At 38.1% G+C, this 18,790-nt stretch overlaps 1 protein-coding gene across 1 annotated transcript; it reads right to left on the bottom strand.

The window, feature by feature from the left end:
• Nucleotides 1–12,071: 12,071 nt before the first annotated feature.
• On the bottom strand, nucleotides 12,072–18,111 carry LOC131304688 (growth-regulating factor 1-like). Its single transcript, XM_058332022.1, has 4 exons — nucleotides 17,493–18,111; nucleotides 15,405–15,617; nucleotides 14,002–14,329; nucleotides 12,072–13,263 (listed from the first exon to the last, which is right to left on the bottom strand). The coding sequence occupies exons 1-4, from the start codon at nucleotides 17,881–17,883 to the stop codon at nucleotides 12,510–12,512; spliced, it is 1,686 nt and encodes a 561-aa protein (XP_058188005.1). The 5' UTR covers nucleotides 17,884–18,111; the 3' UTR covers nucleotides 12,072–12,509.
• Between the last annotated feature and the right edge of the window lie 679 nt (nucleotides 18,112–18,790).

The following is an 18,790-nucleotide window of genomic DNA, read 5'->3' as shown; positions in this document are numbered from 1 at the left end:
TTCTTTTTGGTGGCGAATGGCATATGATTGCCTCCGACCTAATGCCAACATAATTGGGATGTACGTTGTAAGTTGTGATGCCGTTTTCCCGTTTCCTTTTAATCCTTGTAACCTTGATTCTTTGATTAATAAAATTTTCTCTACAAAAAAAAATAAAAATAAAAAAAATCTAGCAGGCTATCTATTCACTTACAGAAAACCTATCAGTACCGACGAGAAACGTAGGGAAATCGTACCAACGGCTGCGCCGGGCGGTCTCCGGCCACCGAATAGCCGATCTGAGCTGTCCAAAAATTCTATAAAAAAAAAACGAGGTGGTCCGTGAGGGAATCAACGACATCCGATGTGTGTAGAATGCTTGATTTAAACACCCTTTTTCGTGTATGTATACCTTTTTTTCATGTATGTATACATATACAAAAAAATGGTGTTTAGATCAAGCACCTTACACACATCGGATGCCATTGATTTTCGCGTAAACCCCCTCGTTTTTTTTTATAGAATTTTTGGACAGCTTGGATCGGCCGTCCAGTGGCCGGAGATGGCCCGACGCAGCCGTCGGTACAATTTTCCTACGTTTCTCGTTTGTACTTATAGCAGCTCTCATTCACTTATTGTTAGAAACGGATGAGGAAACCTTGTACCCATCCATGCACAGAAAATGCTATCATTGCACAAAAATTTCTAAGTCAAGTGGGGTCCACAAGAGGCCTTGGCCCTTCATGCCGACAATAAATTGTGGACAAATAACTTTTTTGTTTGGTCTTTATTTAAAAGGATTTTGTGTTTGTTAGTTTTGTGTCAAAATTTTGTGTATTATAGGTTCGTCTCGACAAGAGAAATCAAAAAAATAAAAAAAATTGATTTCTACCCAAATTTTTTGGAAAGCAAAAATTTCAAAATGACACCTGAACTTTGACTCAAGTGTCTCATAAACACCTAAACTTCATTTTATTTCAATTAAACAATTGTACTATAAAAATCCCCAAATTTAAACACATGTCGTCATATTCCGTCCAATTTGTGGTTAAATGTGGTGATGTGGCCATATTTTGCCGTTAAGTGCCTATTGGAATGTAAGAGTGAGCCCAAACAGTTGTAGCAAATCAAAAGCCCTCGCAATCTCTCTCATATACGTATACTAGTGCTTACCCGTACCTACTGCACTACGCACCCCGGTTGGAATTGTCCGTGCCTACGGCACTTGCTAGTTAGTGGCTCAAATACTAAATCGATTCATTAGTGTATAATATGTGATCCTCTTTTTAATGGCATGAAAGAAAATTATCCATGCTTACGGTACTCCCCAAACTAAAATTTTAAGCTAGCTACAAAGAACATTTCTAACACCAAAAACAGCCAAAGATAATCCCAATAGAGCATTGCCTTTGCTTTTAGACACCAAAACTCCCAAAAACAAAAAAGCAGAGACAAAAAATCCAAAAAAATCCCAATCCCAATCCCAGTAAACTCCAAAAATTTTCAAATACCTTTGCTTTTAGGGAGCTTTCTTTACCCACCGTCCACGCAGCTCGTAGGCTTTCTTCCAAATGGATATGGTTTCTTTGTTAGACCCCCTTTGCTGACACCAAAACTTCAGAAAAACAGAGACCAATCCAAAAAAAATCCCAATAAACTCCAAAAAAATTCCAAATATATTTGCTTTCACGAAGCTTTCTTTGCCCAACTCCCACCGTCCATGATACTCGACAGATTTGAAAGATTTCGCCGGGTAAGGAACATTCCACGCAGCTTTGTTGGCCCAGATTTGAAATATTTCACCGGAGATTCAAAATAGCGATGTCGATCAAGAGATAGAGTGTTGGCCCAGATTTGAAAGATTTCGCCGGAGATTCGAAAGAGCGGTGTCGATCGAGAGAGAGAGAGAGAGAGAGAGAGAGAGAGAGAGAGAGACCCAAACGCCAATAGAAGGAGGGTTTTTTTTTTTTTATATATGCTTCTGACAAAATCTGATTTGGGTAAAAAGAACCGATGGCATTTTTGTAATATATTTGTAAGAGTGTGGGTGTTTTCTTAAGAGAGTTAGAAAGCACACATCAGCCCTTAGATCAAATATAGCCTTCCTTTTAACTTGTGTTTGTGTAATCCCCACACCTTTGTGTTTTATTAGGTAGATATTTTGTGCGTGTTTGTGGTGGTGATTTGTTGAAGTAGATCAATCTTCTTCTTGTTCTTTCATTGTATACGTTTATAATTTTATGGGAAATTGCATTTCGCCCTCATCACTCCACAAATCCAGACTAGCAGAAATCAAACCCTAAACTATGTTCCATGAATGTACGTAGAGGATCATATACATTCCAAGGAAGAACTAAATGATTTGTCATTTACTATAAGAGGCTGTGATGATATTTACATCTCCTGAGCATTTGTCGGGCTTTGAGAACTTGACCTCTCTCTCTCTCTCTCTCTCTCTCTGTTGCAACCATGGTGGAGTCACTGTTCTTGGCTTGGAGTAATGCAAGACGTAATGGTTTGATTATTACCAGCTGTAGGAAAGATTTGAAGATGTGGGAGAAGAATCCGAGGTTTGCGTGCGAAGAGAAGTGGGCATGGAGTGGGTTCCCGATTAGGGTTTGGCAATTAGGGTTTATGATTGGGATTTGGGGAGAGAGAAGGGGTCGGTGATGGTGGTGGCTGCAGAGAGGTGGAGATATAGTTCTTGTGCTTGAAGGAGAAAAGGGTTTTGATTGTCTTCAATTTTTGGGGCTCTTGCTGTGTGCTAATTGGGCAATTAACGGAGAAAAATGACACGTCACCGCACATTGGATGGAACATGATGGCAGGTATCTAAATAAGGGGATTTTTTTAGTACAGGTGTTTAATTAAAATAAAATGAAGTCTAGGTGTTTATGCGACATTTGGGTTAAAGTTCATGTGCCATTTTGAAATTTTTCCGAAAGGAAAAATATCCACACTAAAAAGAGCCTTGAAGCTGACTTTTTGGACTTGTTCTTGGATATTTTCAAAAAAAAATACTTTTGTAAAAATTCATAATCTTTTACTTTTCCGATTCCTCTCGTCGAGACGAATCAATAATACATAAAATTTTAGCACAAAACTAACAGATGCGGGAAAATTTTGAATAAGAACAAAACAAAAAAAAAGTTACCCACAACTTTTAGGTTGGTGCAAAACAGCCCTAAATAAAACTTCCAGAATTGCATCCTGTATACCCACAGTATGCATGTTTGGAGGTACTATTTCAATAGCTCTGTGGTATATCATTTTGTTTGACAATTTAGCAAAAAATTACTAATAATCACCGATTCTAGAATATCCTAGTATTCCTGAATCTTCCACATTTCGTCATCAATGACTTCGCCGAACCAAAATTTCCGTCACCGTGACATCTCTGATTTAGTATACATTTTATGAGCTTTTTGGAAGGGTTTTTTTGGTTTTTTTTCCTTGACTTTTATAAAATTCGGATAAACTTTTTACATCATATTTTTCGTCTTGATAAGAGGAATCGAAAAGATCTAAAAATATAAACCAGAGTGGAAAAAAAATTCATAGAAGACGATGAAAAAGACCGACTTGTAAAAAATTGACTGAATCTCTTGTAAAATTAAGAAAAAGTAAAAAAAATAAATGATGTCAAAAAGCCTCTAAAAATTTCGGCCAAAGAAGCCATAAATAAACAATCCAGAATAATGTCAGGTAAGTATTTTGATCAGGAATTTGTGCAAGTACTGATGCGACGGTCGCAAAGTATTTACAACGGCAAGTATTTACGTCAACTATGATCCCAACTCAAAAAGACAGGAAACCATAGTAGTATTAGTTTCGGGTGGCTTTGTTGTCACAGATAATCAATGTAGTGCATGTACCCTTTTATTTAATTTCCTACTCTGGAATGGTTATAATTTTGGTAATTTTTTTGGATTTCCATTATTTATTGTCACTGTTTTTCACGAATGGCAAGTTTCATTCAACAAAAGGTTTGGAAGATTGAGTTTTTATACAGGATGTTCACTCTTTTCTGGTGGATGTCAAGGTCGGTCGTGAATTAACAAGCTCGGCTCGTTCATCAGAACGCTATCTAGTCAATGTAAATTCCGCTACGTGCGGCAACTGATAAGGAGATTGTTAATCATGAAGTGAAGTAAATGAATTTCTTTGCTTGCTTTATATCAAATTTTATTTCTAGATAAAGTTATGCGCAAGATCGTAATCCAAACACAACTTTAAAAAGTCACAATTATGGGGATAAAAAGACTTTTCAGCCTATTATTGAACAGCAAAAGAACCGTTCAATACAAGGACTTTCTACGTATCATTTGGGAAAAAAGAACAACTAGGGCTAACACCATTCAGTGTACACCTCCACTAGAGATCTCACACAAATGATTAGAGCCGTTTAATTTTTTTAATATATTTTTTTTACGGGTTCTTTTAAAAAATCAGCTCAATTAAATGGTGGTGAGAGCCTAATAAATTCGTTTAATTTTCGGTCCCTGATTGTAAGGACCAAAAAGGGAACGAATTTATTAAACTCTTACCAATATCAGACTGAGCAAATTTTTAGCAAGGGCCTGTAAAACAATATTTTAAACAGATTGATCGGCTCCAATCATTTGTGTGGACCTCGAGACTCACAAAAGTTGCACGTACATTTGGTGACACCAAATGGTGTACCCATAGCAAGGCTATAGCCTTTTGATGTGTTGACTTCTTACTTTCTTAAGTTTCTTCTCGATCTTCAAAATCGAAGTGCATATATATGGAAGGTTCTTATAGTTTTACTTTTGGCCATATAGCTTTACAATTATTTCTCTCCGTAATTGATGTGATCAAGTGGACCACTAAATTAACCATGGAAGGTTCTTGATTTTCAGGGCAATTAATTAATTACCCTTCCCAAATTAATCAAACTTCACGATCAATTATTCAATTTGTGTCCAAGTGATTGGCAATCATCCTTAATGCATGGTAGTAGTAACCAAAACCATGTTCGTTATAAACTGTATATATGGCTCCATAATTAGGGGATCATATGTCCTCAAAATTCCTATCGTGTATGTTAGCATGTCTTCCTTTTCTTTTCTTTTCTTTTCGTTTCTTTTTTTGCGTACAAAAATAGAAATGCAAACATGGTAAAATTGGTAATCATCACCCAGCCGGCCAGAGCAGTGGCGGAGGTAGTTTGAGACCAGTGGAGGCACGGGACCCCACTGGATTTTGTTTACTTCTTTTAGTTTTTGCTCTTTACACTTGTAAATTAAGTTTAATTTTAGGTAGAAAAATATAAACTGATATGTTAGGTAGAAAACTCATACCTCAAAACAAAGAAACCCCAAAACACAGAAAAATTGGTGAGTGCTTCAAATTAAGGCTGTTGTCCCAACATCAAGAGTTAATGAATTAATCACACCTAATTATGTAATGGAAAAGGGTGTCAGGACAGTACCTTACGGGTAGAAAAATTGGGCCTAACTAGCTCTAGTATTCTGTGTACTGATTGTCCACGAGTTCTATTAGTTCTAATGACAGTGTCAGGGAGAGAGACCAAATTGAGATGAAATATAAATTATAGGGTTAAAAAAAGACACAATTAAAATTAAAGGGACGAAATTGAGATTCCACGCAAACTAAAGTGACACTAATTCTAAAATTAACCCTTACAATTAACATCACACTAAAGTTTAATTTCCTCCAAGAAGAACAATAACAACAAACAAGGAAATTAGCTAGGAAGCTTAGTTGACATGCAACAAACTTATTGAAAATGGATTGGTTTAGTTTAATTGTAATTCAATCACAAGCAAGAAGAAGAAGAAGATGAATATGAGTTGAGTTCAAATTGTTGGATGAAGACATTAATCGGCAATGGAAATTAAATGGGTATCTTTGACGTGGATAAAAAGTTCAAAAAATAAAATAAAAATCAGCTATGAGACTTGTCAATGATGGCCGGATCACGAAAATGTAAGAAACCCTCATGTTTTACTAGTAATTTTCCAGATAATCTACATATCTCTCTTTATTAGTAGTTTGAAGACTACGCGTCTATAATCCATCAACATTTGACCGTAGATCGATTTTCCATTACTGGCACATTCATCGGTGCTCGGAACGCGTAAATTAAAAAAGTGACCATCTTCGTATCGTTGTACTAGAGCTCGCTAATGAGAATCCATTATGAATTCTTCAACAAAATTGGACTGCTGTTTTGTATGGTTTCTCAAATTACCTTTCCCTTGTAGGGTCACCTGTTGAATTTGGTATCCATCCCTCCTATAATGTTCATCCATGTGACATTCCGACCTCAAGTACTTGACCTCAAAGGCGACAACCTAAAAGCCATCTCGATCATTTGACTGGGCTGGGCCTACTGCTAGTTTGTTGCCTGATGCCATGGGGCATTTCACTCTCATTCACTTACATAACCGAATGACAGATGTTTTGGGTCATTTCACTTTCATTCAGTTACGTAACGGAATGAGATTATGCAGACTAGGTGTTTACATCCGTTTTTGGCACCCAGTCCTGGGAAAGCGTTGGAAGGCCATTTAATTATCTTTTAATTAAATTGGGCCAAAAATAAAGATGTATTGGGTTAAAATTAATGGGCCAAGACAATATTTATTAGACCCGGTTAATTTTAATTTAATTCGGCCATGGGCTTAGTGTTTCTGGGCCTATTTGCAAAAAGGAATTAGTTGGCCCATGACCCATGAAAGTTAATTAGGTGTTTTTGTGGGATAAACATATAAATAGGCCATTTATTTTAATTAAATGGGCCATTACCCAAGAGTCCCATAAAAAGTGAAAGGTGGGTAAATGCTTAGTATTTTGCAATAGTTGCTCGTGTTGATCCACGGAAGAAAAGGAAATAAGTTGGTGGGAATACTTGCCACATGGCCATTTGACTTGGTCAAATGGCCCACTACTCTTTGATACCCACGAAAAGAGGAAAGAGGGTGGCCCATTACTCTTGTTTAACTTCCAGTAACTTCTCATGGTAAAAAGAAACATGTGGGTTTTTCTTTTAAGCCTCCAATAACCACGCATGATCCCACTAAATATTTTAATGGGTAGTTATTTTGGACACTTGGCAATATCTAGAGCCAACTCGGGACACATGTCAGCTCGTGGCGAAGGCGGGAAACTCGGCCCAGATCTGGACCAGTGCACTATTTGCCCATGATCTTTTGTAACTTCTAATAACTACCCATTACCTCATGATCTCATGAAGGGGAAGTTACAAAAAACACATGGCGCCATGAGAAGAGGACAACAAACCCTTTACATGCAGAAAATCGAAGACCCTTGGCCTATAAATACTAGAAGACAAGAAGAAAAAAAGGTCCCCACACCAATCAAGCTCAACGCTTAAAACCAAAGCCTTCCCAGCGAAGCAACTATCTCTATTTTCTCACCCTCACTCAATTACTTCACCAAGTAATTCGGGTTTCTATCTCTCTTGTACCCCAACTTTATTATTACGAAACATAATAAAGTTATTCATATCTCTCTTCATCCCCTACTTTATTATTACGATATAGTAAAGTAATTCTACGCTGTTACTTTCTTTCCTACACGGTTAGGAAATTATTAAGTCCTCGCATGAAGAGGCAAAACTACGGACCTTCACTGCAATCCAGCCCTTAGGTTGCAGCACTATCGCCCTCTCAGATCTAGAAGTCAGAAAATGGACGCTTAGCCCTTTACGTTAGACGCGACAAGTCTTGGCACGCCCGCTCAGTCCTTGAACCACCTCGCGCGCGAACAGTAGGTTACATAATGTTTCGGTGAGATCGATGCTCCTTGTTTTTGCGGAGGCATGTTGACACAACTAACCCCAGTGGCTTTCAAATTGCACCAGGGATTTTGCCTTTTGTAGAGCAGTTCTCCTATACTGCCCCATGGTTCGAGCCCCAAACCAAAGGGGAATGTAGAGAATCCCAAGCAAAAACAATATAGAGAGAGTTCACTAGATTACCCGCAATTTCTAGAAGGTAGCGCATTATCTTACAGACAAGTTCAATGGCAGAACTTCAGAGGAGCCCAGGCCCTGTTCGAGTTTAAAATATTCGTTAGCATTATATATTTAGGAGTAAATATTAGGTACTCCGGGAGTATTGTCACGTGATACTTCCTACCATTTTACAATCACACATTTCTATGAGATCCATACACTTAGTGGTAAATCTCACATGAATGTGTGGTTGTAAAGTGGTAAGGAGTATTACGTGGCAGTACTCCCGGAGTACCTAATAATTACACTGTGATTAGATAGTATGATTTTGAAAATAAATAATAAAGTTAGTATATTATTTTGTGATGGTATGGGTCAAATAATTTTAGTTTCATTTAATAAACAAATAAAACAATTGCATTTTGAATTGAAAATATGTCACTTAGGGCTCGTTTGGATGCAGTAAAAGAAGGGGATAAGTAATACCCCTCAATTTGGACCTGGGTCACATCTCTTGCCCTCGTTTGGAGAGGCAACGCGCAAGGGTTTTTGGTTATCCTCCTCCTTCGGTAAGACCGGAGACGAGGGGATTCGGCGGTCTTATTTTTGGGTAGGGTGTTTGAGGTTCCCATAAATTATACCCCCAATCCCCCTTGAAATCTGACGATTCCACCCCTCCTAATCCCCCTTCTCCCAACCACGGCTTCCCATTTCTGCTGCTACCCATTTCTGATTTTGTTCGACCGAGCAAAGAGGGTTTTGTGGCGATTTGGTGAGTGCAACGATTGTTGGACACATTTTCAACTACCAAATAATGTATTTTTTCAAAACAAAAACTGAATTTTTTTATTTTATAATAGTATTAAATTAGTACAATTAAATATTACAGCTTAAAGTGTGAAAAATTAATTATTTTTGTAATTATATATATAACGTAATACATAATTAAGTTTGAGACTACACAATGGCAAAACGGTCATTTGACAACTTTTTACATCATCCACCCTTCCTTATACCCCCTACTAATCTCTTATCCAAATGAAGTACTATTTAATCATCATTCTCTAATACCTCATCCAAACCAATTACTCCGTACTATTTAATCTCACCTCCATAAACATCACATTAATATAGATCATCCTTTATTAACCAATAGCCCCTACTATCTTACCCTTATTAACTAATACCCCCAATTCTTTTCCCGCATTCAAACGGGCCATTAAGGTTGGCCTTCTCCGAGCCAGGATCTTTGGAACTGCCCACGGTCACTTATATTAGATTATGGATAGGATGACATGAAGATTTGGTAAAATTCATAACATCTTACAATATTCGACATGGGTTTCTTTTTTATGACTCAGATGATCAGAACAACTTTCGCGCACATCAACTACTGAAGGCTCAATCTCATCGTCTACTTTCTTTCTTTTTTTAATCCGAATCTCATCGTCTACTTGAGAGGAGACTAATTAAAACTAAAGCAGAAATCTTTTTCATGACCCTTGTGGTTCAACGGTTGGAAGGCTCCCGTGTTGGAAACCTTTGGTTCAACCGTTCAAGTCTGCTCGTGCTTGTTTTTTATCAGAAATGCTACTGGTACTGCTGTACAGACAGCGCGTACAGCTCGTTTTTGGGCCCGTCTCGGGTCCAATAAAGATAATCGGAACCGCTCATTTTGTGCAAAAAAAAAAAATTTGGGGTCGCCGTAAAAAATCAGCTCCATCCGATATCATTAAGGGCGTTTACAAAACGTCCAATTTCACTTCAAAATTTAGGCTAGCAATTTAGCAAATATGGACATTTCATAAACGCCCTTTACGATATCGGATGGAGCTGATTTTTTACAAGGACCATATAAAAAAATATTTTGAACAAAATTAGCGGTTCCGATTATCCTGTTGAACCCGAGATGGGCTCAAAAGCCCACTGTACACGTTGTCCATACAGCCCTTGTACCAGTAGCACAGTTCGTTTTTTATTGCTGTTGATAAGTTTTGCACTCAGAACCAACGGGTTGAGGCGATTTGAGGGTTTTTAACAGCTATCTGGCTGAAACACCCGTCTTGATCTTCTTCTCCCTCGCGATCTCTGAGTTTGGTTACGATTGTTTTTGCCCTTCCTGGCCTCGATCTCTAGTCCTTGAAAAAAAACTGAGATATCCCTTCATGACCATGTATAGACAAGGCCTTGGGCAGAAGGCCCATGGTCTCCCGCATGAGATGATCGGTTCGAAGAAAATGGTGATTGGCGGATCAAAAAAAAAAAAAGAAAATGGTGATTTTTTTGGAGTTGAAACTGAAATTAAAAAAAAAAAAGGGATAAACTGAAAACTAAAACCTATCGTAGGTGACACAGGCCAGCCGCGAGCAAATTTTTGTTCTTAGGAATTAGGGTGGATGACAAGAGACACCATCTTATCCTCTTGTTCAACTCCCATTCTGGCAAAATTTAACGCAACCTTATTGCCTTCTCGAAGAGTGTGGTTCAACATGTTGCTTGTCGCTTTCGTAAGCGCTTTGCATTTGCTAGCAAGTATGTTTGTAAGGATCGTTGATTGGAAAAGTTATTTTGTGCTCCAGGAGCAATGTTTCTCCCTCTCGTAAAAGTGTGTAGGCCCCACTTCCAAGAGTGTGGACTGACCGACATAATTTTTGTGAGAGGAAAGAGCATTGCTCCTAGAGCACAGAATGATGCCTCTGTTAGGAGATGTTCCATCTTTAATCATTTGCTCAGCTGTTTTTGATGAAAATGGTGATGATTATTAGTACTATGTAGTTTTTGCCTTGTAAATAATGTGATTTTACAAAGAGGAAAATCAACATTCGGGCCTCAATTGCCACTATTGGACTAGAGGGAAGTCTAGAAGTACTTTGACACTTGGACCTTGAGGCCCTAACACACCACACACAAACCCAGTAGACCGGAAAAGTTTGACATCCTGTTGGGCCAGACTGCTATCAATCCTGCACTACATTTGAAGCCCTAAGCCCAATTGTCATTAACAATTTTGAAGCAATAGTTTCCAAAACAATATATGATATGAATACTTTCTTTTTTTTCCTCTGAACATTGCATATGGAAAAACCATACTTGGTGAGATGGTTTGCTCATGTCCCCCCTCCGTAGAGATCAAGGTTCGAGTCCAATGAGGGGTGGGGTTTGGAGTTTTAGGACTATGAATAGCCTCTAAGCTCCCTTGTTGACTAACTTCCTACTAACCCCGCTAACTATAAAATATAGCCAAAAATAAAAACAAAAATAAAAAAAAACCATTGCATATGAATACTTGGCTTCTCGATACATTCATAACAATGACTAAAATGCATTTATTTTCAAATAATTGTGTCAAATGGGTTGCAATCCAATGTTACACAATTTTTGGAAATCATATCAAAACGCTATCCGATCAACGTGATTTTTGGCGTGGTCAATGTTCTCAACGAGTTCTAAAAAGTGAACAGTTTTGTTCATTCCCGGGCCCACAAATGGTCCAAAACTAGACCGGACTGGTTGGGAAAAAATTCTAGACGGGACCCTTGCCCGGGCGATTTTTGCAGGGAAATATCGTGGCAATTTTTTCTGCTCATCTCAATCTTCGATCGTTCCAAACTTCTTGCGAGCTGTGTGGGATGAAACAGAAGGCAACTACGAGGTTGATTCCCCAGTACTGGATACTAGTAATACCATTCGAGTTGGGTCGTCAAAGAGTAGAGGAAATGGCTTTTGGGCAGGCGCAACGAGGGGAAGAAAAGCCTCCCTGAAATGATACAGAAATGGAGTAGCCACGAAAATGCATAATGCGGAATGCAAACACCCCGGTATGTACGTACAGAGATAGTACGTGCATACCAATCGAGAGAGAGAGAGACAGAAGAGAGATGCTGACTGAACAGGGATAGGAAGAGGAGCAAGCTTAGACAGCCTCCCCAAATTATCATGGCCAATTTCAGAGGAAAATAAATTTCACCACAGCAAACAGACTGCTGATCTCTCAACCGCCAATGAATGCCAGATCATATGCTTGTATTTAATCAAAGCATTTGGTATTGCAATGAAAACAAATGAAATGAAAATTCCAGTATGATATCTGGAACATTAGTCAAGAGAAAAGCCCATTGCTACCAAATTGAATCTCGAATGCAACACTGGAAAAGCCATTTCCAATGTAATTCCTAAGGAAAAGCTTAGTTTCAGCTAAGCATTTTTCTCGTACAGTGTTTCCAAAGTAGAGTCGGATTAAGCATACCAGAGGAAAGTAGAGTCGGATTAAGCATACCAGAGGAAAGAAGCGAAATAATGAATCATAATCCTAATGAACTGTATCGATACTAAAGATAACATATATAGGACACACATAAAAGATAAAATAGCCAATATCAATTCATGAAAATCAGCCAATCCCACCTTGAAAACTTCGGCAGAACATAGCTAAAGGGAAATTGAGAGAGATTTTGAGTTTCATTGAGGTGTTCTAACCCGCACTTGGACTCATTTCACCAACATTGCTGAAAAGTCATCGCGTTTCATCACCCACCATCGTCTTTTTCTCCATCATATCAGTTCATTATACGGATGGAATTGTGAACGGACTTGCAAGAATTGAACCAATCATATGACCACCAAGAACACTAGTTTTATTTGTTTGCATGTTGTCAGCTCTGGGACTGCTCTTCCCTGAACTACTATTTGAAAGCGAAACAAAAGTTGTCTTATGCAATACCCCCGTAGGAGAAGATCCCAGTTGCGGGCTGCCATTCGGTACTCCAGTTTTGAGGTTCAAAACCTCTCCCAATGGTCCCCCCATTGCACTTCCCCAAGATACAGGTATCCAGTTTGTTTGCTTTTCGGTTGATTCATTAAAGTTTTTATTCACCATCAAACCCATTTGCCTTGGGTCAAGCTCATGAGATAGCGGTGAGGGGGAGATTTTCTCTTGAGGGGATGAGGATGAGGTTGATGAGAAATCTGAGGCAGCCATAGGAATAGACATTGAGAGTTGGGTCCAGTCAGATTTAAGTTCTTCGGGCCAGGCGATGGAGCCACGATTGGATTGGTCCTTAGGCCAGTCATCAGTGAAATGACGAAGTGAATGTTGGCCATCAGATTTATGGTCGTTGAAATCAAGGATAGGGTTATAGTGTCTTGAATTCACGTAGGAGGTCTCTCGTGAAGGATTGAGAAGGGAATCAGAAGAGACGAGTCCAAAGCCCGAGGATTCTTCATTTGGGATATGTTGCTTTGGAATGGAGAATGGGTACTCTTTAGACTTCAGGTTGGTCGTAGAAGGCGGCATAGAGAGGCCTTTAGGATCTTGCATTCTGTTGCATACATTATCATCGTCAGTGAAACACTTAAGTAAGAACAGTATGAAGACTAAAGTGGCTGTGTGGTACGGAAAGGGAAAGTAAAAGATTAAAAAGGCACAAGTAGAAAACGAGAGATGTGCAGAAACACTAATAATTTGCTGAGCAAAAAAAATAATACTAATAATTTCTACCTAAAAGACCTTAATCCTTAGAAACAGGACAAGGGATGCACAATGCTTAAAGCCCTCCTCCAAAGGAATTTCAACTCTAAATTGCCAAGGCTACCGAAGTAAAGATGAAACAATTGGGTCTACTCTGAATAGAAGTATGCACATTGATTCAGTTTGAAACAACAATAATAAGTTAATTACCGTCACCAGAACAAGCAAATACTCTAGTAAGTTTTGGAATGCATGTCATGAAAAATGGTAAGACTTTAACTCCGAAATGGTGAATTTAGTGATCCAAAAGACCCCTAAAAAATTTCTACTTATTTTCCTAACGTTTCCTTGAGAGAAACAAATATTTCCAATCAAATGTAACAAGCAAGAAATCTAGAAAAATAGAGCTTTTACGAGAGACGATGAGGAAAAAGTAATTTTTTAAGGTGATTTATTAAAACCTACAAATATCGAACAAAACTTTAGGACGTGTGACATTGGTAACATTGGTTTTGATCCTAAGAAACTCAAAATTAACAATGCAAAGTAAATACTAAAAAGATCTGACCGAAAAACACAAATCCTTTACCTGTTGACAAGAACATCTGCAGAAGGTTTGTTACCACCAGAATGTAATCCCTTGAATTGGTGTTGCGTGATATCGATGCTATTTGATGTTGAAGTGGAACAAGAAATCGGCGCCACCTTTGGAGAGGATCCAGAGACAGCTTGGCCAGTTTGGCCTTCCACAGGCTTTCTTGAACGATGGCGGTTTCTATTTAGGTGCCTTTCACAGTACTTCTGATCGGCAACAGTATCTCTTGAACAGCGCCATTTCTTTCCATCCGTTCGGCGACACCTCCCAGGTTCTGGATCAGTGTTGCCGGAGTAACCTAGATGGAAAGAACCCCATCCCACTGCATCGACCAGAAAGAGAGAGAAAAACAAAAGGCAGAAAAAAAACACAAAACAAAATGAATAACAGAAACTAGCTAAATTGCAGAGGAACGTGAATTTGACATCAAAACAAGTAGATTATATCAGAAGTCCAGAAACACTTTAATTCATGCAATCCCGGACTACGATAAGTTTCTAGTTTCTACCCTGGTAAAACAAAACAAAGACCAAACGCAAACGCAAAGGCTTCCAAAAGGAGATGCAATGGAGGATTTGAAACTTGAGACTTAACAAAACCAAGCCTTGTATTCTGTTCAATTGAAATTGAGACTGTATATGGAAAAATGCACAATTTATTTCTGAAATTGAATAGCAAGCAAGTCATACAAGTAAGAAAAGAATGGTATGTACAATGTAGACATGAGGTTCTTAAAGTTGAACAACAAAAGAGAGGTCAGTAATGATATACAGCCAACCAATTGGGGCTAGCTCAATTGGCCAGAACTCTTGCAACTCCCAAGGAGGTCAGAAGTTCGAGTCTTCCAACCTGCGTGTGGGTGTTCTTCTGTGGGGATTATTTCTCCCCCTAATGGGGACTTGTAATTGGGTTGGGTTTATAGCGGTTGAGTTTTTGGGCTTAATTATCTCATGGACTCTCACACAATCAATGTAGTGTCCTGTGGTTTGTACTTTGTAATTGATACATGATGTAATGATCTCTCCCATCGATTGACCCAAAAAAAGTGATATACAGCCGGATGTACTTAAGGATTTGCGAAATTATGTTACGGATATTGGTCTAATCATGTCATACCCAAAAAAAACCCATGAAGGTGGCAAATCATCTCATTTTTAAAATTCCACCGTGCCACGTCATTCTGATTGAGGGTTCTGTATATGTGCAAGATGAGCATTAAATTCCAGTTAGAAGTTTAGATGTCTGAATGACTACACGTCTACACCAAGTTCGTTTTCATAAAAAAAAACAGCCATGTGAATACAAGCAAGCACAGTCAAGGACTGATTTCAGCATATCAGATCAATTGAAACAATAATCTTCTGGTGTTAGAATTTCACTGAAGGGAAAATGCTTACAGGAGTTGGGGGGATAGGATCCGGATGACAACCCTGATAACCCAAACGGGCTAAGGGAAATCTTGAGGGGTATGAGCAAATTTGATGGAACAGGTACATTTGCCAGCATGTATTTGTAGATCAATGCCTGGTGCTCGAGCTCGACCCATTGGGATGGAGTAAATGGCCCCCTTGCCCCCAGAAGAGGGGCACGCATGCCTCCATTACCAGAACCTGAAACATGAAATGAAAACGAAAATAATAATTTAAATTATTAAGTAGAATAAGTGGTGACAAAGGAAGTAAATAGTGTAAAACCCAGGGTGCCAAATTCTAGAAACTAGGTCTGCCAATAAGTCTAGGTGATGCAAGTAACAGGTTGTGCACAGGGATAGACGCAAGATTTTATTGTTGAGTAGGCTAACAGTATTTTTGTTGTCACATATAAAAGGTAATGTCGATTTCTGCCAATACATATTACAGAAAAGGTAATCAAAAAACCTATTGTAGATATTTGTGACAATCTAAACAATTATAAAGCTACAGTCATAACTCATATAACAATAGATATATAATACAATTTTGTGCATCCATATGCATTCCAAAAGGTAAAATATTGAACCTGGTGTTAATATTTTTTGCAGATGCATGCAATCTTAGGAAGATAAATATAGAATTCCTTAAAAAATTCTTGGATGGGCGGGCATAAGTGTTTTTATAGAAAATGTTAGGCGGGTGAACTGTAATAATTTTGACATTTTTGAGAAAAGACTACCTAACGAAATTTGAAACTTGAGTAGTGTGGTCGTCCGGACTCGTCTGCTTCTTGGTCCGTTCTTGGTTGTTCAAGTTAGGTTTAATAACTCAAACGAGCTTCAAAAATGTTTTGTAACATATGCAGTCCATCAATTGAGCTTTAATCTAGCCAATGACAAGTCAATCAGGTATCATGATTCTATTTAGAGACAGCATAAGCTTATGAAGCCTAACAGTAAGTTATTCATGGATTGGTACAAAAACTTGATGAAGTTTTAAAATTTGTCCTGTGTTAATAATGCATTCACGTAAGACAAATACGAGAAGGTTTCACATAGCCTGGTTGATTCAACAACCTACTAGAAACGGTTTCAACAGATAAGAAAGAAATAACAACTTAGCACCAAAGGAAGCAACAAAATCATTAATTTTTCGACTTTGACAGCAAGAAAAAATAGATGGGACAGGTAAAAGCCACCCAAAAGTCCATTTGATGTCCTCCTTACCCTATTTGTTCATTTCCATCCGGTTCTTCTATGACCCAAATTTCTAAAACATAAAAGAGATTTTATAGAGTTCTTCAAAGACATGCTAATCAACAAGTTGTGGACCAAAACTTTTTAGTTGTCTTTATTAAAAAAAATCGCGTTTGTTAGTTTTGCGCCAAACTTTTATGCAATATCGGTTCGTCTGGTCAGGAGGAATTGAAAAAATAAAAAATTATGACTTTTACAAGTATTTTGAAAAATATCCAAGCAAAATCTCAAAAAGTCAATTTTTTAGACTTTTTCTTGGATATTTTCAAAAATACTTGTGTAAAATCATAATTTTTTACTTTTCCAATTTCCTCTGGACAAACCAATAATAGATAAAAGTTTAAAGCAAAACTAGCAATTGCGAAAAAAAAAAATTGAATTGAGGACAAAATCAAAAAATTGACATCCACAATTTGTTGGTTAGAAACAATCAATAACAAAAAGCATCGACTTTCAAACTTGATTCCATTTTCATTTTACTGGCCCCAAATTGTAATCAAACTGAAACTTTATTAGATGGCCAGGAAAAGACCCTATCCATGCACGACAGAGAATTCAAGCAATAGAACTTGTCAAGAAACTCATCTGCAGCAAATTACACTTACCCAAATCCGATCAGTTACCCAAATCAGATGCAGAAACAAAAAGAATCACTTACTCACACTCTACTAATCAAGATCACCAATCCAAACAAAACCCAAATGCAACTTTGTCCTAATTTGCTAATTTTTAGTATCATTTCGGGGGGGAAAAAAAAAACAAAAAAGAAAAATAACTAACCAAAACCCATATGCTAATTTGGCATAATTAACTTTACCTGCATTTCTAGCCGAAGCATGAGGTGTTTGCTGAAAATATATTGAGTCTGAGTTCTGAGAGCTCTTTTCGGCCAATCCACCATTTTTACCGAGGAAATGAGATTCTGACTTGGGGGAAGAGAAGCTGATCATGTTCTGATGTTCTTGTTGACCGCTGTCAGATCTCATCAGCATAGAAGTTCCAAACAGTGTTTTGGGGGATTCAGAATCAACAGCACGGGCCACTTTGGAGGCCCTCCAGTATTCATCTTGACCCGACCCAGATCTGCCTTGCTTTAGAAACCCAGATCCGTTACTATTTGGCTTGGTGGTATCTGGGTCTAAAACGGGTTGAGGAGTGGATCCGTTGCTTGTGAAACCCTCCAAATCCAGTCCCCTGAGATCCATCATGTGACCCCCCAGAAATCTACAGAACTCACCAACGCATGAGTGTGTGTGTGCGCGCGCGCGCGCGCGTGTGTGTGTGTGAGAGAGAGAGAGAGAGAGAGAGAGAGAGAGGATGGGTTCAGGAGGACAACATAAGACTGGGTGGGGTGGGGTGGGGTGGGGTGGGTGGGGGGAGAGAGAGAGAGAGGGAGAGAGAGAGAGAGAGAGGTGAAACTAGGAGCAATCAGACATAGCAGTACCTAAATCGATTTCCGACAAGGTTGGCCAGATTTATATACGACAGGTATTTCTTTGGTCGAAAGGAAACTGAATTGTTGGTCATGTGCCCTCTCCAAATTGATGGAAACACTTCTTTTGTGTTCATGAATTTATGAAACGGTCCCGTATGTATAATCTATTTCATAAAGAGTGTTGTTATTGTCAAGATTGTTTTTGTTTATGTCCAAATTATAGTACATAAAAGTTTTATACCATGTGCAAGGTACGAATTTTTTATGCACTAAAGTTTTGATATAAATAAAAACAGTTTTAACATTATTATTTTTTTTCGTAAATTTATCAGCTAAACGAATTTAAAATAAATAAATAAATAAAAAAGAATGTGTGCATCAATTAGGCTTTGTTTAAAACTTGGGGGTGGAAAGGGAAAGGAAGAGAAAATTTTAAAAATCTTCCTTCCTTTGTTTGGTTCTTAAAGATAGAGAGGAGAAAATTTCACACTCAAACTCAAATTCTTCTTCAATTTCTCTTTAACTTTCCCCCTTAATTTCGTCTTAATTATTTTCTCTCTTTTTTCCAATTCCATCTCCAAGTTCCAAACAGAGCTTTAGGAAAATGTAGAAGTCAATCTCCTAATTTTAGAGGTGTTTGGTTACTTCATTTTCTACTTCTCATTATTTCATTTTCTCAT

The sequence above is a fragment of the Rhododendron vialii genome, chromosome 10a (genome assembly GCF_030253575.1).
Source record: "Rhododendron vialii isolate Sample 1 chromosome 10a, ASM3025357v1".
Classification (NCBI taxonomy): domain Eukaryota; kingdom Viridiplantae; phylum Streptophyta; class Magnoliopsida; order Ericales; family Ericaceae; genus Rhododendron; species Rhododendron vialii.
The sequence above is the reverse complement of the archived record's forward strand: the minus strand, read 5'-3'. Positions and strand labels throughout refer to the sequence as shown.